At 39.9% G+C, this 17935-nt stretch overlaps 1 protein-coding gene across 1 annotated transcript in view; it reads left to right on the top strand.

Moving 5' to 3' along the window:
• Positions 1–17935, top strand: part of METTL16 (methyltransferase like 16) — a 59277-nt gene that overhangs the window by 16548 nt on the left and 24794 nt on the right. Inside the window, exons 3-6 of the mRNA XM_036269389.1 lie at positions 4439–4638; positions 9958–10098; positions 12451–12566; positions 14031–14173. Coding sequence (XP_036125282.1) covers positions 4439–4638; positions 9958–10098; positions 12451–12566; positions 14031–14173 — 600 coding nt within the window. The remainder of the gene's footprint in view (positions 1–4438; positions 4639–9957; positions 10099–12450; positions 12567–14030; positions 14174–17935) is intronic.

The following is a 17935-nucleotide window of genomic DNA, read 5'->3' as shown; positions in this document are numbered from 1 at the left end:
CTCTCTTCCCCTCCCCCTTTTATTCTGTCTAAAAATCAATGGAAAAATAGCTTTGGGTGAGGATTAACTACAACAACAACAAAGTCAAGGAACCCTCTTTATACAAGAATATGTGGATCAGCCCAGTCTTTTTCCTTTTAATGATTACAGAGTATTCTCTTGTTTGGATATGCTATATAACTTTTCACCCAACTCACTATTGTGCACTTACTTTCACTGTTGTTTACTTTTAAGTCGTTCTTAATTTTTTTGTAATACAGAACAAATTTAACTGTTTCTCTTACTGTTGGACTTCTTTTTTGTCTCTCTATTTTATTTTATATTTTCCACCACCATTGATTCCCTCTATGCCCTCTTTCATCCCCACCCCTCATCCCCAGGACATTTTTTTTCTTTTTTTAAGTTTTCCTGAATTTAGGGTAAGTCACTGGGCTTTGCTAGAAAATTGCTATACTCTCAACTGTACTTGGAAAGGGTAAAGAGGTGTTTGGATGACCAGTTTTTTGTTTTTGTTTTTCCTATTATTTGCTCTTTAGCTAGCTTGGGGATCTGTATGTAAGAGATTAATTCAGGTAGTTTCTTAATATTTTACAAGTAAGATTTTGGTGTTTTTTTTTATTAATTTAGGGTTATCAATAATGGTTATTTCTGCTCTTCCAGCATCTTTGCTTTTGTATATTACTATCTAATTGCTTATTTAACCCATGGAGGTGTTAATGTTTTTTTAAAAATTCTTTTTTTTTTTTTTTCTTTTTTTTTTTATCCTCACCTGAGGACATTTTTCCATTTTTTGCACAGATAGAGTGGGAGGGAGAGGAAGAGAGAGGGAGAGAGAAACATCGATGTGAAAGAGACACATCGAGTGGCTGCCACCCGCACGACCAACCAGGGCCGGGGACAAACTGCAACCGAGGTACATGCCCTTAGCGGGAACCGTACCCGGGTCTCTCCGGACCGCAGGCCGATGCTCTAACCGCTGAGCCAAACCGGCCAGGGTTAAAAATTCTTAAACTCAGTTGTAGAGAGGAATGAGTTGGTGGAAAACACAGTGGAAGACCATGGGTCTGGCTTTTGGTTCTGTTCAACAACCAAATAGTATTATTATTATTATTACTACTACTACTATTATATTCTAATTTAATTAATTACTATCTGTGCTTTGGATCTGTTATCCTCCCCTCATCTCAGGAACTTTACACAGTTCAATATTCCTTCTCTTAAATATTTAATCCCTCTCAACTAGTTTCTCTCCTTTAACTTAAAAAAGAAAGAAATGTAATATATATATACCACAAAACTACCATTTTAAAATATACTCTTCAGCCCTGGCCGGTTTGGCTCAGCTGTTAGAGCATCGGCCCCGGGGACCAGAGAGTTCCAGGTTTGGTTCCCGCTAAGGGTACGTACCTCAGTTGCAGTTTGTCCCTGGCCCTGGCTGGGGTCATGTGGGTGGCAGCCACTCAATGTGTCTCTCTCACATTGATGTTTCTCTCTCTCTCTTCCTCCTTTTCTCCCTCCCGCTCTATCTGAAGATAAATGCAAAAATGTCCTCGGGTGAGGATTAAAAAGATAAGTATACAGTTCAGTTGTATATTTACGAGGTTGTGCAAACATCACCACCATCTAATTCCCGAGCATTTTCATCACCCCAAAAAGAACCTAATACCCATTAAGCAGTCACTCCCCATTTCTTTCCTCCTCTATAGAAATTGGACATTTTTTATATATATGGCCTTTGTGATTTTCCACTGCCTTTTAAACACGTTTAAGTCTTCCATTAAGATATTATTAACATCCGGCTGGTATGGTTCAGTGGTTGAGTGTCGAACCATACATCAAGATGCCACTGGTTCGATTCGAGCTCAGGCCACATGCCCAGGTTGTGGGCCCAATCCCCAGTGAGGGGCATGCAGGAGGCGGCTAATTGATGTTCTCTCTCATTGATGTTTCTTTCTCTCTCTCCCTCTCACTTTTTCTCTCTCTCAAATCAATAAAGGGGGAAAATATATATTATTAACAAGACCTCTCCAGACTTTCACAGCCGCATTTCTCTTCTCCTTTGCATAACTCAACTTCTTGAAGAATTGTCTGTTTTTACTGTCTCCCTTTTTTCATATCCTTAATCTTTCACTCATACCAGGATAGTTTTTTTTTTTTTTTTAAGAAATTTTATTTATTTATTTATTTTTAATCCTCACCCGAGGACATTTTTCCATTTTTTTTGTTCAGATAGAGCGGGAGGGAGAGAGAGGAAGAGAGAGAGAGAAACATCGATGTGAAGGGACACATCGAGTGGCTGCCACCCGCACAACCAACCAGGGCCGGGGACAAACTGCATCCGAAGTACATGCCCTTAGCGGGAACCAAACCCGGGTCTCTCCGTACCTCAGGCCGACGCTCCAACCGCTGAGCCAAACCGGCCAGGGCATACCAGGATAGTTTTTAATTCTACCACCATCAGAGCTGCTCCTGAAAAGGTCTCCAGTGATCTTGTGTCACTAAATCCAGTTTCAGTTCTCAGTTGACTTCTGAGAAATGGGCCACTCTGCTCACACTGTTCTTCGTGGAATCCCTCTTCTCTTGGCTTCTTTGGCACTGCACCAGTTTCTGGTGTTCTTCTACCGTTTTGTCTTGTTGTGTAGCTTCCTCTACACATTCGTCAAGGCTTATTGTTAAGCTCTTCTTTTCACTTTGTGCTTTTTCTTTAATCACTCTCTATGCCAGGCCTCACTTGTTTTTAGCAGATCACTTATACATTTGTTTCTCCAGACCAGTTTTCTGAGCTCTGTACCCAGAGATCACTGCTTATTTAATATCTCCATTTGGATGTCTGAAATACAGCTTAAATATATGATATTGCCCCTCAAAAATGGGTCTGTGCCCGAGTTCCCACTTTCAGTGAATGGCACTGTCTATCCTGTTGAACAATCCAGACTAATAGGAACTGCATCCACCGACACCTCATATGTCAATCTTATAAACTTTCCCTCCTAAATATCTCTTAATTCCTTTCACTTTTTCCTGTTTTTGCCACTGCCATTTTTACCCAGCCTCTTAACAAATACAGAGAGTGAAACATTTTTTTAAAAACCCTCACCTGAGGATCTATTTTCATTGATTTTTTTCTTTAGTGTGAGAGAGAGAGAGAGAGAAAAATATCAATGTGAGAGAGGAACATTGATCAATTGCCTCCTATACGCACCCTGACTGGGGAACGAACCCCAAAACCTTGGTATGTGCCCTGACTGGGAATTGAGCCCACACCTTTTGGTGTATGGGACAATGTTCCAACCAACTGAGCCACTCCAGCCAGAGCAGAGAGTGAAACATTTTTTTCCCAACGTTTTGTTTGTTTATTGCCTGCTGCATGACCCTGACTGGGGCTGGGGACCTAATCTGCAACCCAGGTACGTACCGTTGACTGGAATTGAATCAGTGACCTCCTGATCTGTGGGCGGACGCTCTTAACTGCTGAGCCAAATGAGCCAGGGCTCTACTTTTTTTTTTTCTTTATTGATTTTAGAGAGAGAGGAAGGAAGAGGGAGATAGAGCTGGAAACAGGGATGAGAGAGAACATCTGTCGGCTGCTTCCTGCATGCTCCCCACTGGAGATTTGTGCCCTGACCTGGAATCAACTGGCATCTTTTTTGTGCATGGGTCCACGTTCAACCACTGAGCCACACCAGCCGGGCCAGGGCTCTACTTTTTTTTTTTTTATCCTCACCTGAGGACATTTTTCCATTCTTTTGTTCAGGTAGAGTGGGAGGGAGAGAGAGGAACAGAGAGAGAGAGAGAGAGAAACATTGATGCGAAAGGAACACATCGAGTGGCTGCCACCCGCACGACCGACCAGGGCCGGGGACAAACTGCAACCGAGGTACGCGCCCTTAGCGGGAACCGAACCCGGGTCTCTCTGGACCACAGGCCGACGCTCTAACCACTGAGCCAAACCGGCCAGGGCCAGGGCTCTACTTTTAAGTTTAATTTTCAAAGAATGCTAATGTCAAATCATAATAGTAAAAATGGCCAGCATTTCTAAAATAGTTACTGTGTCTTCGGCATTATACTAAGTACTTTTGAAGATTATCTCTCAGAAGCACTATGATACAGATACTGTTATCTCCATTTTATAGCTGAGGAAATAGTTCTCTCAACTTGTCCTAAGTCTCATAGCTAGGTAAGGAGTCCACCAGGCAGGAAGGAATTGGAATAGAGGCATTCTTGTCCTCTGTCTTTCATGTATGAAAATGTGCAGTGTTGTTGGTGGAAATTTATACTGCCATTTGTATACTGTCAGTGCGTTAAACACGCTGTGTGGATGCCACTGTAATAAATACTCTGCACAGCTATTTATGTGCGATCTGTTAGGAAATTCATAGAACTTGACAGCATAGCAAATCTTATTAACCAGTTTTATGTCTTTTTCTCCACCCCACAGTCTTAATTTTAAAGACCCTGAAGCAGTCAGAGCTCTGACTTGTACTCTTCTAAAGGAAGATTTTGGACTTTCTATTGATATTCCGCTGGAGAGACTAATTCCCACAGTTCCCTTGAGACTCAACTATATTCATTGGGTAGAAGATCTGATCGGTCATCAGGACTCCGACAAAAGTACTCTCCGAAGAGGAATTGACATAGGTATGTTCTTTTTAAATTCTTCTTTTGACTACATATAAGTTTTATAAATTGATCAAGGTTGAATTCTTTGTAAAATTCTCTTGGTATTTGTGTGAAAGAATCTGGCTGTGGTTATTACTGCTCTTATTTGCTACATCTGGAGTTCTCTGCCATTGATTTCTCTCTTGAGAAGGGGTTCTCAGCACCAGATAAGGAACAGATGGGTCAGAGAGGCAACATGAAAGTGAGGCTCTTGTTTTCTTAGCTTTTCAGATTACATGTTGGTATCTGTGTTTATTGGGTATTATTTTTATTCTCAATTATTTGGTATTAGTAACGTAATCCCTATATTGTGATTTTGTGGTGATGGTCATTTGATAAAAGATCCTGTGGACCTGAATACTTTCAGGAACCTCTTGAATGATTATTGGTAGAAAGGTTTAATCCAAAATTAAAGGGAGAAAAAAAATCATTGAGTTAAAGTAAGATGTCCCCCCCCCCCTTTTTTTTTGGTACATGCCCCCAGCGGGAACCAAACCCGGGGACTCTGGTCCGCAGGCCGATGCTCCAGCTGCTGAGCCAAACTGGCCAGGGCATAAGATGTTCTCTTAATTGTAAACATATACAATGGAGAAAACTGTCCAATTTGATTCATTCAGGAGAATAAGTGGATATACAGAAGGAATGAAGCCAATGTATGTTTTACAGTTATAAACATAATACGTGTTTGTCATAGCCAACATTTTTATTTGATAGGGTTACATTTTTTTGTTTTAACCTGTGGCCTTTACCAGTCCCCTGTGAGAAAAATTCAGTTAAAAGCTTTGTGACTCTATTTTAACATATAGTCTAGTTACTAGCAGACATGATTTCTAGATAGTAATAAAGTTTAACTTTGACATTTGCATGTATTTTCAGCCCTCATTTCACATGACCGTTTTACCAGCATTTATTGACCCCTCCTTTCTCTTTGCACACTCTCCTCCATTGGCTTCCATGACACCAAACTCCTGGTTTTCCTCTTTCATTTGTAGTCTCTCTCCTCCCATTTTCAGGCCCACTTTCCTGTATCTGGCTAGTAGGTTTTACAGATTCTTAAAGCTCAGTCCTTAGATCTTTTCTTATTCGGCATACTACCACTAGGCAATTTCATCCATATCTATGATTTTATTTTCCACATCCATGAAAATAACCTACAAATTTATATATTTCTCCAACTCAGATTACTTTTCTAGTCCCATATATATGAGAAATTTGAATATCTCAGAAACATTTTAGACTTTGCCACGTCTAAGACCTGACTTGTATTCTTTCTTTTTGTTTTTTTATTTTTTATTGATATGAGACAGAGAGGAAGGGAGAGGGAGAGAAAGAGAGAAACATCGATGAGAGAGAACATTGATTGGCTGCCTCCTGCATGCCCCCAACTGGGGATCAGGCCCACAATGTGGGCATGTGCCCTGACCGGAATCAAACTGGCAACCTCTTGGTTCATGGGTTGTTGCTCAACCACTGAGTCACACTGTCTGGGCATATTCTTTCTTTTGACTCTTGGTCTTTGCCCTGGCTGGTATGGCTCAGTGGTTGATAGTCCCCTGTTCGATTTCGGGTCAGGACACACACCCAGGTTTCAGGTTCCAGCCTTCATTGGGGTGCGTATGGGAGGCAACTGATCGATGTTTCTCTTTCCCTCTCTCTTCCTGTCTCTAAAATCAGTAAAAAAAAAATTATTATAAAGAACAAAAATAATCTTGGTCCTCTTCATTTGTTTCTTATTTCAGTTAATCCACCACAATCCACCTTGTCATCCTTAATCTTTACTTCTCCCTATCCTCCCAGAGAATGTCTATCACCATTTCTTGTTGATTTTCTCTCTTAAATATTTCTTATATCATCTACTTCTCTCCATCTCCACTGCCACCATCCCCATTCAAGTCACCCTCATCTCTCCTGGTCTGTAGAATAGTTTCTCAACTGCTCTCTCCTCATCCAGTCTGTTGCGCTCTGTTCGACTCTTCAGAAACCCATATCTGATCACATCTTTATTACTTTAATGGCTTCCTGTTGCTTCTGTGATGAACATTCAAAACTTTGACTTGGACTATGAAAATTTCCATTGTCTGATCTCTGCCCTCTTTTCTAGGCCTCACTAAGCCTCATCTTATGTGCTTGTCTTCCTTGTTTTCTACACTCTTCTTTAGTTCTCTGTGAAGGCATCATGCTTCCAGGCCTTTCTACTCCTTGTTCCCTCTGTGTGGAACTTCCCCACCTTTACCTTATTAAGTCTCATGTATACTAGTTGTTAACATAGGCCTTATTTTATCAGGAAAGCCTTCTCTGACCTTTTAGCACAAGATAAGATCTTTGATGATGAGCTGTAGAAAATCATGTTTCTTCCTTGGTGGCATTTTTTCTAGTTTTTAACTGCACATTCACTTATCTGATTGATTAATGTCTTTCTCTACCAATAGATTGCAAGGTTCAGAGCCTATTGCTGTTTTGCTTACTGTAATACCCCAAGGCATAACAAAGGTTCTGGCACATAGTAGGTATCCAAAAAACAAATTGTTGAATATTGATAAATACATGATTCAAAAATCTGAACACCCCATATAAGCTAACCACTATATAAAAATAATGGGGTTTGCCTGGCCAGTGTGGCTCAGTGGATTGAGTGTCGTCTCATAGACTGAGAGGTTCCGGTTCAATTCCCAGTCATGCCACATGCCCAGATGGTGGGTTTGATCCTTAGTATGGGCCATGAGGAGGCAGCCAGTCAATGTTTCTATCTCTTTGTCCCTCCCTCTCTAAAAAGAAATCAATAAAAACATATTTAAAAAATAATGGAGTTTAACAAAAGCTTCTGCCCTGTTCATGGCTGATGGGTTATAGAAAGCTTAAAAAGCTTGAAAGCCGCCCTGGCCGGTTTGGCTCAGCGGTTAGAGCGTCAGCCTGCGGTCCTGAGAGACCCGGGTTCGGTTCCCGTAAGGGCACGTACCTCGGTTGCAGTTTGTCCCCGGCCCTAATCGGTTGTGTGGGTGGCAGCCACTTGATGTGTTCCTTTCACATCGATGTTTCTCTCTCTCTCTCTCTCTCTCTCTCTGTTCCTCTCTCTCCCTCCCACTCTACCTGAACAAAAAATGGAAAAAAATGTCCTTGGGTGAGGATTAAAAAAAAAAAAGATAACGAAAAAGCTTGAAAGCCTATTTGGTACTAATTTATTTTAATTATGCCCTAAACCTTCTAAAATAACACTTGGGGATATAGGAGGTTAATGGATTTTAGCTTTTCATAAGGGGCTCTGGTGTTGAAATCACATTCATTCTAATTAGGGTTTTATATAAATTCTTCCCTCAGACTCCATCAGTTTGCTCTAATTCTATGATTATTCACTTTCCATTTTTATTTATCATTACAAGGGTTTTTTACCCATTTAAGAATGTCATTTAGCTTTCTGAGGGGATTAGGGTGTTAGAATGCAAGTCTTTGGTCTTAAGAATTGAGAAACATTGGAGGACAGGCCTTTTACCTGTGTTTACTATTGGGCAAATGAAGAAAAGTGTAGTTTTGTTTTGTTTTTTGCCTTTAACTAAAATTGAAATATGAAGAGTGAAACAATTGTATGAGAATCAAGAGCCTGGGATCTGGTCTGGGTTATTGTTTTTCCCACGGAGATGAAAGTACTCCTTGAAATTCCTTATTCTGAATGACTCTCTTACCAGAATGGCTAGCAGAGCTAAATAACTGTGGCCTCTGAGAGGAGCTTGAGCCCCCTTACCATCCTTTCCCTCATCACACCACACATCTCCAGGGAGGTGTTGGTCTAGTAGCATCAGGGCCTGGATGTTATTCGGTAAACATGGTAGAAAGTTTAGCGATCACTGTGACTGTCAGAGAGCTTAAATGTTTGTTCTGTTGTCCTGTCTTTTGCTAGACTGATCAAAAAATTTAATGAGGAAGCAATAAAATGAGTCTGAGTTAGGAGTAGCTCTAACCGTCATTCTTCCTGTGCCCACTTCAGCCAGATGTGACCAGGGGAAAACAGGCCTGGAGTGGCTGTTACGGGTTCACTACTTAGGCCTTTGGGAGAAACACTGGCTTTTCTTCTCTTTAAGGTCTTATTGGCCAGTATGAGTCAATAGTTGTAAAAGCAATATTTGAGATTAGTAGATAGTCCGGTCCATGGTTAGAGGTTACACATACAAATTTAAGACCAAATCCTTGTTGTCAAAGAGTGATCTTTGCCTGGAGTGTTTGCCTCCAAATATGTTCCTTGAAATTTGGTGGACAAGCCAGTGATTGTTTTAGATCTGGATCAAATGTGTTTCCATGTCTCCACTTCTAAGAAATGAATTTTCTCTTTAGTTTGTGTTTTTTTTTTCTTCCTTTTAATCCTGGTTTCCTTCAAGTAGCAACTCACAGATAATGTGGGGAACTGGACGATTTAATATAATAAAATTTTTATATATTATGTATTTTTTGTTGTTGCTTTGGAGGAATAGGTTGTCTGTTGATCTGTTTTAGTACTGTTTTAACAATTAGCATTGATTTCTTTGAAGAAAGTAAAGTTTTGTGTGAGATTTAAAATGACATTCTATAAAGCAAATTATAGTGTTTATTTTTCTTTTTTCTTTTTCTTTTATTGATTTTAGAGAGAGAGGAAGGGAGAGAGAGAGAGAGAGAGAAACATCGATGAGGAAGAACATCGATTGACTACCTCCTGCATGCCCCTCACTGGGGATTGGGCCCACAACCTGGGCATGTGCCCTGACCGGGAATCGAACCGGCGACTTATTGGTGCATGGGTTGACGGTCAACTACTGAGCCACATCGACCGGTTACAAATTATATTGTTTTGACAATTTTCAGTTAATCAGTCATGTAAAAGGTCAATGAAGTTTCTATCCTCTAAGAGACCAGAATCTAATTATGAGGTAAGACTAACACATGAAACAGCTAGAGAACCCAGTAGCCACTGTCAAGGTTATAAGAATTCTAGGAAGAGAATGATGTTTTGTTTTTATCCTCACCTGAGGACATTTTTGCATTTATCTCCAGATAGAGAAGGAGAGAAGGGGGGAAGAGAGAGAGAGAAACATTGATGTGAGAGAGATGCATCGAGTGGTTGCCACCCACACGACCCCAGCCAGGCCGGGGACAAACTGCAACCGATGTACATGCCTTTAGTGGGAACCAAACCTGGGACTCTCTGGTTTGTGGACCAATGCTCTTACTGCTGAGCAAAACCGGCCAGGGTGAGAGTGATGTTTTTGTTTTTGTTCATTGTCTTCACCTCTCCCTCAGGTATGTGTAATATGTTTTGAATTTTGATTTTCCTAGGTACTGGAGCATCCTGCATCTATCCTTTACTTGGAAGTACCTTAAATGGCTGGTATTTCCTTGCAACAGAAGTAGATGATATGTGCTTCAACTATGCAAAGAAAAATGTGGAACAGAATAACTTATCTGATCTCATAAAAGGTTAGCTCTACGGAGTAAATATTCCTTTTAAGCTTTGTTTTTTAATATGCTTTCGAATTTAATGCATCTCATTATCTTTTGCTTTACTATACAAACATTGGTAATTTTAAAAATCTGGTACATGGTCATTGGATTTGCTGTTTTATCATCAGAATTCAGAAAGAAATATAATAGTCAATCTTCATAATTTATGGATTCTGTATCTGTGAATTTGCCTACTTGCTAAAATTTGCTTAATTGGGGTTATTTTTTAACCCTAAAATAATACTTGTGGTACTTTGGTGGTTATCTGTAGACATGTACAGAGTGGCAAAAAATTTGAGTCACCCAATGTGTATGTTCCCAGCTGAAGTTGAACAAGGTGATGCTCTGCCTTCTTGTTTCAGCTCTCATACTGTAAGCAAATGTTCTTTTCACGGTCTATTTAGTGGCATTTTTTTTGCACTTTTTTGCTTTTTCTTGGCGATTAAGGCTGTTTAAAATGGCCCCTAAATATAGTGCTTAAGTGCTTATGTGCCCTATAGAGAAAATACATGTTACATAAGCTTTGTTCAGACAAAGCTGTTGACTGAGTTCATTGTTAATGAATCAACAATGTATATTAAATAAAGTCTCTTTATTTTTTTATTTTATTTTTTATCCTAACCTGAGGACATTTTCCCACTTATTATTCAGATAGTGTAGGAGGGAGAGAGAGGAAGAGAGAGAGAGAAACATTGACGTGAAAGAAACACATTGAGTGGCTGCCTCCCGCACGACTGGGGACAGACCGCAACCAAGGCACGTGCCCTTAGTGGGAACCAAACCCAGGTCTCTCTGGACCATAGGCTGATGCTCTAACCACTGGGCCAAACCAGCCAGGGCCATCCAAGGACATTTTTGCATTTATCTTCAGATAGAGTGGGAGGGAGAGAGGGAGGAAGAGAGAGAGAGAGAGAAACATCGAGTGGTTGCCACCCACACGACCCCACTGGGGCCGGGGACAAACTGCAACCGAGGTACATGCCCTTAGTGGAAACCGAGCCCGGGGCTCTCTGGTCCGCGGGCTGACATTCCAACCGCTGAGCCAAACTGGCCAGGGCTAAATAAAATCTCTTTAAATAGAAACATACATAAAATAAAGTTTATATTAATTGGTTGACGAAAATGTTGGACCAGAGGCTGGTGATTAACCTAACCCGCAGTGTTTCTTCTTGGAGCCAATGGTTCAGTATTAACTATTTCAGTGGTTGTGATGGCTTATAGAACATAAATATATCTTCATATACTGCAAATAGTGAGAATCAACTCTATATGAAGTAACCTAGTCACCAAGATTTTAAAAGGAAGAAAACCCCACTGTTGATTAAACTATACCGTCTTCTTTTTATTTCAGTATATGGAACTGTGCTACACATAGTTGAATCCTCTTAATAATTAGTTACTTTTTATTTTTGTGCTTATTTTATAATATAAAGGGCTGGGTTTTGTGTTTTCTTTTTTATTTGTTTCTTTGTTTTTCATTAAAGAGATTCCATAAAGTCTTTATGGAAGAAATAGGCTTTTCTTACTATTGTTCAACATATCATTTGTAAGAAGAGAAACTGATATTATTATTATTTTTTTATCCTCACCCGAGGACATTCTCCCACTTTTTGTTCAGATAGAGTGGAAGGGAGGGAGGGAGAGGGAGAGAGAGAGAGAGAGAAACATCAACGTGAAAGGGACATATTGAGTGGCTGACAAACCAGGGCTGGGGACAAACTGCAACCGAGGTATGTGCCCTTAGCGGGAACTGAACCCAGGTCTCTCTAGACCGCAGGCCGATGCTCTAACCGCTGAGCCAAACCGGCCTGGGCGATCCTGATATTATTAATGCATTTTTTAGTTATCCATTTCTGTATTACAAAATCTAGCAGCTTTAGATAATAAACATTTATTATCTCATAGTTTCACTGGGTCAGGAATTTGGACATGACCTAGATGGGTGGTTCTGGTTCAGAGTCTTTCATGGGGTTGCCATCATCTGAAGGATTGATTAGGGGTAAAGATTTGCTTCCAGGATGGTACACTCACACAGCTGTTGGCAGGAAGCCTTAGTTCATTGCCATGTGGATCTCTTCTCAGGGCTACATGACTATCCTTACAGGAAGACGCCATATTACTTTTTATGACCTGGCCTCAGAAATGACACCCTGTCTGTCACTTCCATCATATTCTGTCAGTGAAAGCAAGTCAGTGAGTGTACCCTGTACTTAAGGAGAGGGCAAATAAAAGCCCACCTTTTGAAGGGTCTAGTGTCAAAGAATTTGTGAATGTATTTGAAAACTACCACAGCATTCATAGTGGTTAACAGTTCTTTTCTTCTCCTAGTGGTAAAAGTACCACAGAAGACACTCCTGATGGATGCCCTGAAAGAAGAATCTGAGATAATCTATGACTTTTGTATGTGCAATCCTCCCTTTTTTGCCAATCAGTTGGAAGCCCAGGTAAACTATCTTCTCCTTTAAAGTAATAATTTATTCATCTAAGTTTACCTTGTTTGCTAAAATAAAAGCAAAAAACACCTTTTGTTTGGGAAGCTGTATCAGGATGCTTTGGTAATCAAGCCCCTATGAACCCACTTCAGATTGACTTATAAGAAAGGAAGTTTATTGGCTTACATATCTGAGAAATTCAGCAGCAGTGTCAAATTTAGGAACAATTCAATCAAGGGGGTCATAGTAGTGTCCAAGCTGAGGCTCAATGTTTCCATGTTTCTCTTGGCTCTGACCTACCTCTTCCTTGATTTTGTTCTCAGGCTGGTTTTCTGTGGCAGTGTAATATTCGCAGAGGGGGAGCAAGTGAAGAGAGAGCTCTTTTCATCCCCAAACCATTCAACTTGTGGGTTTCTTCTGATTGGACAAATTTAGATCATAGTTTACTCTTGCGTGAGTTTATTGGCTGAGGGAAGAGGTTAACTGTTTTTACTGCCACCTATCATTTGATAGTAAACTAATGTCCAATTTAGTCTTTGTAACTTCAAATGAAAATTATATTTGCTTATGAATATGAAAAGAGATACATTGGATTAAAAACAAAAAACCTATTAAAAAGAGTACCATAAAATACTGATTTAACCTGTTTTTCTTCATCTAGTTAATTCCCTATTAATAGAAAGTAAGAATGTTTATTGGAAGGAAATGAGGGGGTGTATATGCTTAAAGCTTTGACAGAGTGCATTGTTTTTAGAATCACTTAGGTACCCTAAGAGTACCACTTGCATACCTCAGAACAAAATAAATTCCAGGTGGATTAAAATTTTGGGAATGGGGAGAGGCAGGAGTTGGACAGAAATTTATTAATAGTGCCAACATTCTCCATTGGAACATAAAGTGAAGCAGGATTTAAGAAATCTAAATTTTAGTCTTTGATGCAGATAAATTATAAGAACTAAAATAGGCATATCATGGAGTACATCCCTCCCCCCCCAATATGAGACACAACATACATATATATATATATAAAAGAACACATGCCGAAAGTATAAAATGTGGATTTTGTAAAGTGAACGCTCCTATAGAGCCAGCATCCAGATGAAGAAATACAATGTGTGCCACAGGTTGGGGCAAAAGTAGGTTTACACTGTGAGTCCCTGAAACAGGGTTTATTTTTGTATTATTTATGAATTATTGTATTGTTTTCCATACAAACAACTGTAAACCTCCTTTTGCCTCACCCTGTATTACTAGCATCAGAACGAAATATCTTTTTAATTTTTTTATTTATTTTTTATTTATTGATCTTTAGAGAGAGAGGAAGGAGAATGATTATGTGATTTTTAAATCCTAAATCTAGCATGATATTTGGAAACTAAAATTATGTCTAAGCATTCTTACTTAGAACTAGATTACAGTCAAAGACTTGGTCTTAAGGTATAACATTTTTCACCAGTGTTTTTTGTTGTTGTTCAGGGAGTAAACTCTCGAAATCCTCGAAGACCTCCACCTAGTTCGGTAAATACAGGAGGTATCACAGAGATTATGGCAGAAGGAGGCGAATTAGAGTTTGTTAAAAGGATCATCCATGACAGTTTACAACTTAAAAAAAGATTACGGTAAGTTACAATATGGGAATATTTTCCCCCTGTGTAATTCTGAAAGAAACCATGTCACTTAGAGTAAATATAATCACAGTGGTCTAAAGAACAAACAGATGAAAATTGAAAAGGTAGCATATCTTAGTCTGCAGAGATCCTGTGTCTGAGGATGCTCTCATGCCTTTAATTGATTTGTGTTTCCCGTAATCATCTATACTACATGGATAGAAAGGAAGAAAGTACCATATGATTATATTGCTTTTATTTCGGTACTGTGATAGAACAAAACTGATTCAAATATGGCTTTTGATTAGAAAACAGATGGGTTCAAATCTGTCCCATGAACCAGAATAAATTTGTTGCCTAGTTCTTGAAGCAATTATGTTCTTGGAATCAGTCTCCCAAACAGTGACAGATGTGAGGACATTGAGCTGTCAAGAGCTTAATGAAGGGAAACTGAGATCACTAACCAGTTCCAGAGGAGTGTTAAGGCTATTCCTTTATAAAAGCTAATTATTTCAGACAACACACCTGTCATTAAGCAGCATAAGGTACTCAAAAAGAGCTATTTGTCTCACTTGACTTCTCACCCTGCCAAGTGATGTTGAAATGATGGATAATGCAGTAGTTCAAAACTAAAAGGTTTTCAACCCTAGAATTTAGCTTTGGGACATAGAGAAGAGCTTTGGGACATAGAGAAGATTTTTTTTTTTTAATTGTGGTAAAATACACATAACAAAATTTAGCATCTTAACCATATTTAAAGTATGCAGTTCAATAGTGTTAAGTACATTCATATTGTTGTGCATGTAATCACCAGAACTCTTTCTTCTTGGAAAAGTAAATCTCTGTACTCTTTAAACAACAACTTCCGCCCTGGCTGGTTTGGCTCAGCGGTTAGAGCATTGGTCCGCAGACCAGAGAGACCTGGGTTCGGTTCCCGCTAAGGGCATGTACCTCGGTTGCAGTTTGTCCCCGACCCCGGTTGGGGTCGTGTAGGTGGCAACCACTCTATGTGTCTCTCACACATCGATGTTTCTCTCTCTCTCTCTCTCTCTCTCTCTCTCTCTTCCTCCCTCTCTCCCTCCCACTCTATCTGAAGATAAATGCAAAAAATGTCCTTGGGTGAGGATAAAAAATAAATAAATAAAAATAAAAATAAGCAACAACTTTCCATTTCTTTTTCCCCCCAGCCCCTGGCAACCACCATTCTACATTTTGTCTCTATGAATTTGACTATTCTAGGTACCTTATATAAGTACAATCATATAGTTTTTGTCCTTCTGTGACTGGTTTCTTTTACTTAGCATCATGTATGTTCATGTTATAGCGTGTGTCAGAATTTCCTTTTTAAGGCTGAGTAATATTCCATTGTATATATATATATATATATATATACTATTTTTATCCCATTTATCTGTTGATGGACACTTGGATATCTTCCACATTTTGGCTATTGTAGATAATGTTACTATGAACATGGGTGTGAAAGTATCTCTTAAGACCCTGCTTTCAGTTTTTTTGAGTGTATTCCCAGAAGTGGAATTACTGCATAGGGAAGACATTTTTTTCTTTATTAGAATTTATAGGTGTTTAAAGCTACTTATTTTAGTAAATGGCCAATTTCAAAATCAAATATCCTGATTTGTTAAATGTGAGTTTATTTAAATATTTGTGGAAAGCAACTGGATTATTGGGTGGTCTGGCTTAGAAAATTTACACATCATTGAAGCCAAAGGTTAATAAATTATTGCTTTAGCCCAGCTGGTATGGCTCAGTGGTTGAGCACTGACCCATGGACCAAGAGGTTGCTGGTTTGATTCCCAGTCAGGACACATACACAGGTTGCGAGCTCAGTCCCCGGTGGGGGGGCGGCATGCAGGAGGCGACCAGTTGATGTTTCTCTCTCTCCCTCCCCCTTCCTCTCTTTCTATAAACCAATAAAAATATTTTTAAAAACAATAAATTGTGGCCCTGGCCGGTTTGGCTCAGCGGTTAGAGCGTCGGCCTGCGGTCCTGAGAGACCCGGGTTCGGTTCCCGCTAAGGGCGCGTACCTCGGTTGCAGTCTGTCCCCGGCCCTGGTTGGTCGTGCGGGTGGCAGCCACTCGATGTGTTCCTTTCACATCGATGTTTCTCTCTCTCTCTCTGTTCCTCTCTCTCCCTCCCACTCTACCTGAACAAAAAATGGAAAAATGTCCTCGGGTGAGGATAAAAAAAAAAAAAAATTAAAAAAAAACAACAATAAATTGTGGATTTATTCAAAGATCCTTTAGGGCATGTAGAAAAAAAGAGTCTTACATAATACTGAGCACCGAGAAGAGTCTGAGTAAGTAAAATAAACTTAAAGAAAGGTAGCAGAGCCTGAAACTCATGAAAAGTGGTAACCAGGGCCATGTGCCATTTCAGTATGTGTCATTTTTTTTTTTAAAGGGAAACATGGTAAATATATATATATATATATTTATTGTTGTTAGAGAGAAGAAGGGAGAGAGAGATAGAAACATAGACATGAGAGAGAAACATTGATTGGCTGCCTCCTGCATGCCCCCTCCTGGGGATCAAGCCCACAAGCTGGGCATGTGCCCTGACTGGGAATCAAACCAGGACCTCTCAGTCTGTGGGATAAAGCTCAATCCACTGAGCCACACTGGCTGGGCAGTGTCTGTCATCTTTTGAGGGGACTGTCACTAACCAGGAAAATGGGGAAGGTTATTTTCAGGAGGCTTTTTTTTTTTTTTTTTTTCATCCTCACCCGAGGACATTCTTCCATTTTTTGTTCAGATAGAGTGGGAGGGAGAGAGAGAGAGAGAAACATCGAAGTGAAAGGGACACATTGAGTGGCTGCCACCCATACAACCCAACCAGGGCTGGGGACAAACTGCAGCTGAGGTATATACCCCCAGCAGGAACCAAACCCGGGTCTCTCCAGACCACAGGCCAACGCTCTAACCACTGAGCAAAACCAGCCAGGGCTCAGGAAGCTTTTAATTAGTAAATTTTTATTATTTCCAAAGTCCCATTTGACCTACAAAAATATGTTGTGCCCTGGCTAGTTTGGCTCTATGGTTAGAGCGTCGGCCTGTGGACCAGAGAGTCCCACGTTCGGTTCCCACTAAGGGCACATACCTCGGATGCGTTTGTCCCTGGCCCCGGTTGGGGTAGTGTGGGTGGCGACCACTTGGTGTCTCTCTCTCACATCGATGTTTCTCTCTCTCTCTCTTCCTCCCGCTCTATCTGAAGATAAATGCAAAAATGTCCTTAGGTGAGGATAAAGAAAAAAAAAAAAAAATATATATATATATATATATATGGTGAAGGGACATAATTGGAGAGAAATTGGTCAGTGTGTTCCAACTCTGCCTGTACCTGACTCTGAATGAAAGGTATACATTTGCTAGGAAGGATAAATTGCTAGTGAAATACTTTTTGTCATGTCTCTATAGAGTTGACTATTTAAATATTGTTTACAATTTTACATTATGCCATGACAATATTCATTTGTACATATTACCTGTTCACGTCCTCCCTTTTATATACACATATATAAATTTTTTTTTTAAATCCTCACCCAAGGATATTTTTCCATTCATCTTCAGATAGAGTGGAAGAGAGAGAGGGAGAGACATCGAAACAGATGTGAGAGAGACACATCAACCGTTTGCTCCCCCGCACAACCTAACCAAGGCCAGGGAAGAACTGCATCCGAGGTACGTGCTCTTGACCGGAATTGAACCTGTGACTCATTGGTCCATGTATTGACACTATAACCACTGAGCAAA

Source organism: Molossus molossus, unplaced genomic scaffold, assembly GCF_014108415.1.
Source record: "Molossus molossus isolate mMolMol1 unplaced genomic scaffold, mMolMol1.p scaffold_m16_p_19, whole genome shotgun sequence".
NCBI lineage: Eukaryota > Metazoa > Chordata > Mammalia > Chiroptera > Molossidae > Molossus > Molossus molossus.
This window is presented reverse-complemented; position numbering and strand designations above follow the sequence as displayed.